Consider the following 10,789-nt stretch of genomic DNA (forward strand, 5'->3'; position numbering starts at 1 on the left):
TATGACTCATAATGTTTATTTACAGAAAAATATTAATATATTCATTTATTTTCAGAGTCAAATCAAATAACGTACCTGGTTAATTAGATCTAAAATGGCGGGTAGACTGAATGGCGGTCGGGAATCGTCTATTTTCACCATATATAACTAAAATGTTTAACTGGTACAAGTTACCAGTCAGATGGCAAATGCGAATATCACTGTTTGACCTTTGCTTTAATTTCGTTTTTTAGACGTCAAAATATTGTTTTCACAACAATTTCGTCTGAGGTGAACATTATCTATATAGCCATAGTCTGCTAGCCGATGCTATCTTATACATAAAATACCTTTGGCAAATATCTCGATTCGCTTCTTTCTTATACATCGAAGGATATTCAACAGCATTTAGACATTTTTATCGTTAAATAGTATTTTATAACTATAACCCTTTCATTGTAAAACTTAATTCAGACATAGTTTTAAACATTGCTAAGCCGAACTTTGTCAGATGGCTGTTTTTGAGAGCTAGCTGTGGTACTCCGGCTGGATTTGATCATTTCTATGATATAATTGTATCCGGTTGAGAACTTGAAAAAGCTTAATCAGTTTATAGAAGTGTACATTCTTAACATAATTTGATGTCAATGTAAATATGTATCATATATAATGTATGAGTAAAATCTGATTCCCTCGCGTTGATTCCTTATGTTGCGGGCGTATGCTACACCGCATCAGGGCTCTCAAATTCATATTTTGATATTTTATATCATGCTGATTAATTTTCCTTATCTTATAAAACAGGAAACAAAGGTATGCTTCAAACTCCTGGCCAAAAGTACACTACAGTGAACATCTCTGTAAGTGCATTTCATTATTTTTCAGGGCTATACGTCTGAACAGGATTATAAGCTTTGCTTTGATCCAAAGCCCGAAAACGTCAACCAATTTTGGACAATGGTTTTTGCTGAGGAAGTTGACACTATTGTTATGTTTGCTGGGAGTAAAACTCGAAAGGTATTACCAACAATGTCAATTGTTGTTTGACAAATATAGAAAAAAATGTCCACAATGATGCGTTCAAATTCTTTTGGATCTTTATGTATAACTGAATGGGGGTTGTGCAATAGATTACAATTAAACGGCCATTTTCATAGTGCATCGTCATTTAGATTTACAATAGTGATTTGGCTGTAATGTTCCTCCCAATGATCCCTTTCCTGAACAGTATTGTGTCGAGTACATGAAGAACACAACCAACCGAAACACATAAATAATTGTTGAATGAATGTATTGTTCATTATTTCAGAAAGATTTACGGTATTGGCCAATTATTTTTAACGAACCAAAGAACTACAGACATGTAGATGTGGAAGTCACATATCTGAACACACACTCAGCTTATACTCATATGAAAATGAGCATCTCGAACGTAAGTAAAGTAGCATGATATTTTGTCTTCTGTTTATTAAGTTGTCATTTATATATACTAAAGCATCCTCTGATCTGTCATTCTATCTATAGACATTTTTAGTATTTACACCAAAAAACGAGATTCAAAACGATGATTTATCAGCAGTTATGTGTGTGGTACGTGAACAGCATCGAAATGTTAATTTAAAAAATACGTACGTTTATCAGCAGTGTAACCAACGCTACATCAAATAACGATAAAATATGGATTTTCTAAAGAAGTTAACTTATTGTTACTTTCAGAGGGAAACGACCAGGAATATTAACCACATTCAATGCGTGCCAGTCTCCACGTTCAGTTCAGATGGATTCGTTGACCTTGTTAAATCTGTGAGATCGAACGTAAAGGCAGGACGTATTCTCATACACTCTAGGTGAAACTTTAATAGAATGTTCATTTTATATGTTCGTCGTTATCATTAAAGGTTCTTATACTGAAGATAATCAACCATAAGATCTTCGATAAGTTTTACATTGAACAACAAATGCATCTTTATTTTATAGCGAAGGACTAGGATCAGCCGTTCCATTTGTTGTTTTGGATATGTGTTTGCAACAGCTTACAAATGGCTCTTTGACAGAGAAAGTTGACGTGTATGAAATGTTAGTGAATATTGTTAAGACCCGCAAAGACCTTTTGCCCTCACAGGTTAGTCTGAAGTATATGTAATAAGTACATACAAAACTAAATGATGACGTTCATCCTCTTACACATGACATAAATATAAGTAGGTGCAAGAGGAAAACCCATACAAAAAACACGAAAAGTAAAATGGTAAATAGCCCTAAGTACACTCATACAGTAACATATACACGCAAAATTGATCTAGTTTTTTACTCCAAATCCAAAGCGATTACCGTATCTAGGTAAGTATGTTGTTTTCAAAAAAAGAAACTCATATTAATGTAGCAAACGTTTATTCTGTCTTCCCGAACCGTATGCAGGAGTTGTCCCATTTTAATAAAACGATGCAAAAAACCAGTACAAGTACTATTCCAAATAATCATGTTTAAACTGACTGGTACCAATCCCAAACGCACAACCAATAGTTGACACATAGCACTACAAGACGTCGAATACGAATTCAACTACAAGATATTACTTGTATTATGTTGCCACGGCCATTGTTAAAAAATGTCCGCAATGTATTATCAATATTATGCCATTGATCATTTTTTCAGGAGTTGTTTATCCTAACACATGACTGCGTCAGACATCTTGGTAGTTGTGACTACGAACCGCTTCGAAGTTCAGGTAACACGAGTATATTTGTTATATATAAAGTTGCTTTATTTTGTAAATTATCCCCTACTAAAGCTGTTAATTATTAAGTATATGTTACCTTTAAAGTAAAATAATAACAAAAACCTATTCATATGCTGTACACATTTTTTTCAGAAGAAATTGAAAGTGTTTACCAAACTTTAAAAGTGAATGACTGATGTACGCAAATCTGCTGGATTTATCCATAATCGGAGGATTTACAGCACAGTTATGCCTATTTATATAATGCTTATCAACTATAAACTGAATGTGTTATAATATATAATATTATTATAAATGTGTGTTACGCGGCTATTACGTCGTTGATTTTTGTGCATAAACAGTTGCCTATTTATGAAAGTTGTAACATTTAGACAAATAGTTTACATTATAACTTGAAACGGGCATTTTCTCATGATATTGCATTGACATTCATATTGTTAATTACTCATTTTGTATTACAAATCTGAAAATTCAATATAATTTCTAAACAGGGCTAAAACAGAAAATTGAATCCGTACGTAAGCCACAAGTGAATAAAACCATTGATTGATTTCAAACATGGGTCAATACGGAATCAGAGTATTTTGATTGATTTGAACGTACGGGCTCGGGCAAGAAATTGTATGAAATGCGCAGTAGATGAGAAAACTGCAGTGCAATGCTATGTCATCTATAAAAGAAAACCTATATTCTTATTGTTATTATCAATTTTATATAATCTTGTGAAGGGCCATGTTTATTGAAAAATACAGGAGTACCAAAAGTGTTTCACATGAACTTATGTATTGTTACTAATTATAAAAAAAGGAATTATATGGAAGAATAGCCATGCGATTTATATCAAACGTTTATGGTATATTTAGAGTAAAATTGTTACTTCGAAACATTTCAATGTAATTTGTAATCATATGTGTAAAGGTATTGTTTTGGGCGTTTGCTACAAAGAATGTAAAATCGATCGAAGGTGCCTTTAAAAAGATTAAGCTCATTATGGTTTAAGTCTACACACTTAACAGGATGTACGAGGGCTGTATGAAAAGTTCGCGGACAAGCGGTGCCATATTCTTAATTTCAGAACATTATTTAGTTGTTTTTACCTTCAATTAACGTAGTCCGCGAACTTATCATACAGCCCTCGTTTAGTTAGTTCCTACTGCATTTCATTTCCATTTTATTGTATACAGGTTTTGTATTTTTATATGAATCATTGCACTTTGTATAAATACAGATTTTGGTTCCTTTTTATTCAATGGTGTTCATTCAATCTTTTTAAATAATACCGCAATAAGTCTGTTCTCAAATAATGATAGTAACGGATACTTGAATACAATATTTTCTGAGCGCTTGAAAGAAAGAATGTATGTATATTTCCAATAATTAGCATAAATTGTAAGGAGGATATTCGTTGCCAAATCCATACATGTTAATTTCCAAATTCTGCTGCGTAATCGTACTAAATATATTTCACATTTGTCACTATTAACGTGATATCTGTATTTCTATGCCTCAGTTTACCCTATTTATATGATATTTGTCAGCATAAAATTCACAATGTTATCTACCATATCTACACTGCATACGATCACATTGAGCGTTTTACAATTTGATGATGTCATTTGTGTGTTTGAACTTTGCTTTCGCATATCAGACTCTCGCTTTTTTAAAGTTAATGGTTGCAGACCTTCATAATTTTAATTAAAGTCTAGTTATGTCTGCCCTTGGTCTGAAAATGAGACACACTGTATTGGACATTCTCCTTTTTATTATGCTTATTCTTCAACCAAATTTTGTCCAGAACATAACTAAAAAACCTACTTGATAGTATTTGATTGAAACTTTGAACATGTATTGATAGTGATGTGAAGCACCCTACGAAAAGTATAACTCTGTGGCACATTTTACAGAGTATTCACCCATTATTCATGATTTTTTTATAATGTAAGCTTTGTCCTGGCACTGACTCAAATACCTTTTGAAGAATATGGTTGGAACTTAGGACTTAAATAGATAGTGATCTAAATTTGTGCACCTCGTAAGAATAAACATTTTTCGTTTTTTTTTTTGTTTTTTTTTTAAATATGGTTCGCCATATCCATAGTCCCAAGTGTCCAGAACTAGTTTGAATATGCTCTGCTTTAGCCAAATCCCAGAGACTAAGGTGGAGTTAAGGCGTGTTCAAGGCGGAGTTGTTTTAATTTCAAATTAATGAAACTACCATCTTACAAATGTACTTCGTGAAACTACGAACTGCAATTGGTCCTATCCGCACCGCAATCTTTAATTCGGCATTATGTCTTTCACAGAATGAAAAGTATTAATCCTACAAAATTTGATACACATGGCTGAATCTGTAATAAAATAAATGCAACGAAATAAAACATAAACATTAAGCCGATGAATGGGCGTTTGTAGTAATTTATGTAAATAGCTCAATTACCAATGTTATTAACGTGAGACACACACATCCACGACTGCACTTTTGGAAACGAGAAACCTACTAAAAAGTGAAATTATATTATGGTAATTCATCCATTTCTCTGGTTTTACGAATTGGTGTGCCGAATATTTTAGAAGGTTTAAGTTACCAGTATAGGCAAACGAATATATTTATCCTGCCAAGCTAGGTTCTCGACTTCTGCTGCCGGACTACTATAAATAATAACAGAATCACTCGAAACAACAAACAAATCAAAAGTGGGCATAATGTTACTATCAAGTAATGCCACTATTGAGAAAGTAGTGCACTATGTTCATAAACATGCAAAATCCAAAGGTCATGGTAATATTTGCATGTTCATTCTTTTAACATATCCGTAATTTTAACTTGCACTTTATAAGATCAATAATCCTTTGATAGGCAGATATAAATTGAGCAATTATATTCGAAATTTCCAGTATTTCCTGGCCGGAAACATCGCCAAAATAAGTAAGTACAAAGTGACCACAGACCAAAGTATATCAAAGTACATGTTGATCTTTGACTTTTCAATTTTGCGAGGCTACCTATGAAAAAACAAGACAATGTGCGCGCTTTGGACGAAGTCGTTGGTCAAATAATAAGAAAAAGAAGCTTAATATTTGACAGAAACATTATTGGGATGGTTTTCTTGCTGAATATTATCATATTTCAACTTCATTTGATTGGACTCGAAAACTTCACATAAACTCACAAACATATATGGTACAGGGCCTTTATCTCATTTCACTTAACTTATGAAATAACAGTAAGTATCTTTTGTTTAACTTTTATTAGGAATAGAGAAAATACAATGTTTGCAGCTGTCACCATACACCCGATGACACGTGTATGGGATTGGTCAAGGTTGAAGACCTATCAATTAATCTTACATTTATAAGTTGGTTTGAATAGCAACTCAAGTCGTATTAATAGTACTGCGTCCGTTGTGTGTCCGCCCATCCGAATTACTGACAGTAATTGAAATAACTGTTCGCCATGATTCAGATTTTGATGGATCGAACTTAACAACCCATTGGTCTGCCCAGAGAGATATTTTAGTGATGTCAGTCTGTAGTTTTCACGTTGTAGACTGAGGGGAGTCGGAACCACCAAATAGATTCGTATCATTCGCAAAAAGGTTTATATTCGATTCAACTTAATTAACAATATCATTAATGTAAACTAGGACCAAAAAAGACCTAAAGTTGATCCCTGTTGAACTCCCGCTTTGATATCAAATAATGAAGAAGTAGCACCTGGAATAACAACTCACTGTGGCCTATTTTAAGTAGTTGGAAACAAAAACCAAGACAATAGACGACCACACAGTCCAACTTGTTCAAATTCGTACAATAGACCATGATGCCAAACGTTTTCAAACGCTTTACTTATATCAAAAATGACAACTTTTAATTCAAGTCCATCGTCGAGAGCTTGACAAATTGTATAATAGAGATCAATCACATTTCAATCAATAATTTCCTGATAACGTGTATTATAAATTTCCATAAATATATCAAAGTTACCATGTAGAATGTACTAATTTCCTTTTTTTCATTATTTTAAAAAAGTTTCTTTTGTTGTACATAACTATCGTCGACTGGAACATCTTGAACGAAAAAAATAAATGTTATTGGACAATGGTCTGATAAATCGGTCATTTCCATTTACAAAAGACGATATGCGAAATATCATATGACTGTTCTTTAATAGCGTTACATCGTTAATCAACATCAATATTCATTAATATATTTTGCTAAATCCAAACATTTGAAGCAAAAGCACACGTGGTGAAATCCGTGACAAACGTGAGCGGCGTAATTCCATTCCATTACAGTCTGCTACATGAAACGACATATGATAATTATAGAATGGTTTGTGTGCATGCGTGATTTAGTTCAGTGATTGTGAACAACGTTATATTAACTTATGCTGAGTCACTCTTGCTGGAACGACGTTGCACGAGAGTATGGTCTTAGTTGTGGGTGAAGATCGGAGTACCGGCAAAATCCCACTTGTCCAGCTAAGTGATCACAATCTAAACTCGCATATGCCCAGGTAAAGAAAAGTGAATTTAAGCTAGTTTGCAATTTTATGTAATGCGATTGGTTCACAGGTAGATAAATAACATCATTTAATACATTTTAATACTTTTTAAATAAAAGCTACATATGCCTTGTGTAAAATCATCATTGTTGAAATTAATTACACCAAAAAGTATCCGGAAGGAGTTAGTTATAACTGTTAACCGACAAATATTAAACATTTTAAATATGTTATAGCAGAAACAAAACAGTGAAATACCGTTATCGTTCAAAAAGGATGCATGCAATACCTAAATTGTATTGATTGGTATGATATCAGAATTTAAAATGTGCCAGGAATGTCATTTAAGTCTTTGCTAGAAGACTTTTTTATAAATAAACATTAAAAAGTGTTTATGTTTAATTTCCGCTCCTGCAGAGGAGCCAAGCGTCTTTGCTGATTTAAAGACCAACGAGTGTTTTGCATGCAAAATTTAAAGATGCACTCTTACTCCCTAATAAGATTTACCACAATTAATAATGTTGTTTTAATATTCCAAAAGTATAAATAAATGTAGAAAACAATGGCACTGAGGATGGATACCGAGTATAATTTGAAAGAAATGATCACAAAACACGGTATTTCTAACTTATGAGATTATAGTAGAACACATTAAATCCGTTAGAATTCACCAATCATTTAATAGTTTTGCGCTTTCTGCTGTTAAATACGCGGATACAATCTTGTTATCAGCAATTAATATTTTCCATAAATGCATTATCTAGTGAGTATTTAAAGGTTTATCAGTCAAAATTTATGTTTGTTATACATGTGTATGTATTGCAGTGTATTAAAGTGTTGCTTTAAGATTTTGGCGTACTTAAAATAAGCATTTTACTAAATTTAAAGTAAGTTTAAGGAATCGTTAACAATGAGCTTATTTTATATCTTAACTAAATTAAACGTGATGTTTTACTAAATTTATTTCTATTCGGAATTGAAAAAAAAAAGTTTTTATAATCGATTTAAAAACCACGAGTTCAATGTAGTATGTGCATACACCAACATGATACAAAAATCATCATGTCCATTTAATACTTCTAACAAAATCTTTTAGAAAACGAAAATACACACGTTTTGTTTTTAGGAATGTTTGTAGGGGAAGCAACATAATTATACATATTTCAAAATATTCATGCTTTTGGATTTCCTATCACTATTAAAATATGTTCAATAGATGCAGTAGCCAATTTAACTTACAATCATACTGACACAATTATATTCTTTTTTGGTCTAGTTTATAGCAATATATATACAACAATACCTTTTATGTTGTTTAAAATTGTTTATACCACATTGATTTAGCAAAACATTTATGGTTGACCAAATAATGGTTAATCTAGAGCATTTGATAATACAGTGTTACAAGTTCTTTACTTTAATTCAGCAGAACCATAATCGACCCTCGTTCAGATTGCAAGTAAAAATATTCAAATTAGTTGCTACAAGGTTATGTAACACTTTTATTTTAAACTGTTTATTTTTTTGGTCGACAATTTAGTTTGTAGTACCATGACTTCCGTTTAATATAGTAGCGAACACGTCGATGCTAGTAACTGTTGATAAAAGGTTTTTAGAAGGTTTGCTTGATAAAAAGCTGATTAATTTACTTCCTTGTCACATCTACTAGAGCTTTGTTTTGGAACTGTAGTCGTAGTGTTGTGATGACTTTCGTATTAATGGATACGCATGATTTCACAGTATTATTCCAGGTGATTGGAATAGCTTCTTTTACCTTACTTGGTTCTGCAATCCATTTGGTTTTGTTTTTAGATTTAACTAAAACTAAATTTGTGTCGATGCTACCAATATCTGAAATAATATGATATCTTAAGTCAATGTCAATCATTTTTTTCAATAAAGGCTCTCTTTATTGAATTTTATGAATGTATTACCAAAAATAACTTCCTTCCTAATATTACAATAATCGTTAGACACCTTGGTTTGATAAACAGCCATTTGCATGAAATTAATCCATATTGAACGTAACTTTTTTTATATAGAATTTGGTCAATCTATGTATATTTGGAGTCATAGATTTAATAGAAAGTATGTTCATGTCATGTACCTATGTTTTTATGCTGAAGAAAATATTTCTGAACTAGTCACACAGTACAGCTATTATTATACTCCAGGTTACGTTGGCTGTATTTATCAGATGCGTTACCAATTTTATTTTCATTGTTTTCGAGAAGAACCCAAAATCAGGCATTTCTCAGCCACCTTGTTTCCAAAAATTATCTTGTGCTTCATTTTGTGTCTTTTTTCCGTTCCAGAAACATTCAAAAACTCATTATATGTGTTTAATCAATTTTAAAATAGGATGTTACAATAATGTGTGCTAGGATTTTTGCTACCGCGGACTTAATCCTTTTTTTATCTAATTTTCACTATACGCGGCGATTTAAGCATAATACCCACTGCGTCCCTCCATCGACTTCCACTGCGTTAAGCCATCGCGATATGCGGCGATGCGAAGTGTTAATTAACGGTAGATTTGTATCTATGGTAGCTGTCAAATTTTTGAAGGCGTTTTCTTAAACTTAAAATTAAAAAGATCATTTTTAAATGAAAGCAAAATTCAATTTTGATTTAGTAATTTTGACACTAAACAATGCACAAAAATCACTGTTCTTTCAACAAAGACGCGTGAAAGACGGACGGAGCTACTAGTACATACTCTTCATAAAGGCGCGATAGCCCTTTCGTATTAATTCACTAATAAAAACTACTTTAACAACAACTCAATATTCCAGCGACATATTTATCAAGTTTGGTGGATGAGATTGTTTAGTGTCGCATTCAAGTGGATTCCATTCTGCGAACATGGTTCAATTTACAAGCATCTATCTGTACTACTTTTACCTGTTGAAATACCTGCATATCGCGGTAAATCGCATCGCGGCGGTACACCTCGTGCATATTTTCGGAAGTCGTACGCAGTAGCAGAGATGAACGCGGGGTTGACGCGCAACACTGCATTGGCTACCGCGGAATATATCGGCGCGATTTCCTGCGATGATGCAATCTCTCCCGCGGTGGCCAAGCGTTTTCTTTGCAAAAAAACGCGTAGTTGGTAGTGTACACAAGTTTTGGAAAAAGTAGGGGATTGATCAAAATTATCTTATCAAAAATGTATGCTTTCGTGTATTCAAGGCGTTTATAAGCTGTTTGCACTTTTAATATTTGTCTGTTGAGCTTGGATTCACTCATTCATCTTTATTGTTGCTAAGATAGACAATTTTGTTGCTGTAAACTTTTTGAAAGTATCGTAAAATGGGAGTTTACCTAAGTTTAATGTCGTAAATATTAAATGTAAGCAAATTTTAATGTGATACAAGATTTGATGTGATATAAGCATATTTTAAGTTTACTCAGGACCTTACCTGAGATACAAATGTTAACAAAACTTAAGTTAGATTTCAAATTTAAGGACCAATTAAACGTTACTCTATATGCCATTAAACTTAAGTATTATTAAATTTACCTCCATTTTTAAGTTATAATTGAACGCATGTTTTCGAGCA

The 10,789-nt window shown here is 32.6% G+C and overlaps 1 protein-coding gene across 1 annotated transcript; it reads left to right on the top strand.

Annotated features, from left to right (window-relative positions):
* The first annotated feature begins 918 nt into the window (after positions 1 to 918).
* LOC128237426 (uncharacterized) lies at positions 919 to 2,952 on the top strand. The gene is made up of 6 exons (XM_052952955.1): positions 919 to 996; positions 1,289 to 1,411; positions 1,696 to 1,826; positions 1,957 to 2,101; positions 2,635 to 2,707; positions 2,852 to 2,952. Exons 1-6 carry the CDS (start codon positions 937 to 939, stop codon positions 2,893 to 2,895), a joined length of 576 nt encoding a protein of 191 aa, XP_052808915.1. The 5' UTR covers positions 919 to 936; the 3' UTR covers positions 2,896 to 2,952.
* The last annotated feature ends 7,837 nt before the right edge of the window (positions 2,953 to 10,789 follow it).

Source organism: Mya arenaria, chromosome 6 (genome assembly GCF_026914265.1).
Source record: "Mya arenaria isolate MELC-2E11 chromosome 6, ASM2691426v1".
Lineage (NCBI taxonomy): Eukaryota > Metazoa > Mollusca > Bivalvia > Myida > Myidae > Mya > Mya arenaria.

Coding starts and splice junctions, on each gene's coding strand:
- LOC128237426 (XM_052952955.1), top strand. CDS start 937: ATGGTTTTTGCTGAGGAAGTTGACACTATTGTTATGTTTGCTGGGAGT. Junction 997..1,288: donor CTGGGAGTAAAACTCGAAAG/GTATTACCAACA, acceptor TCATTATTTCAG/AAAGATTTACGGTATTGGCC. Junction 2,708..2,851: donor CGAACCGCTTCGAAGTTCAG/GTAACACGAGTA, acceptor CATTTTTTTCAG/AAGAAATTGAAAGTGTTTAC.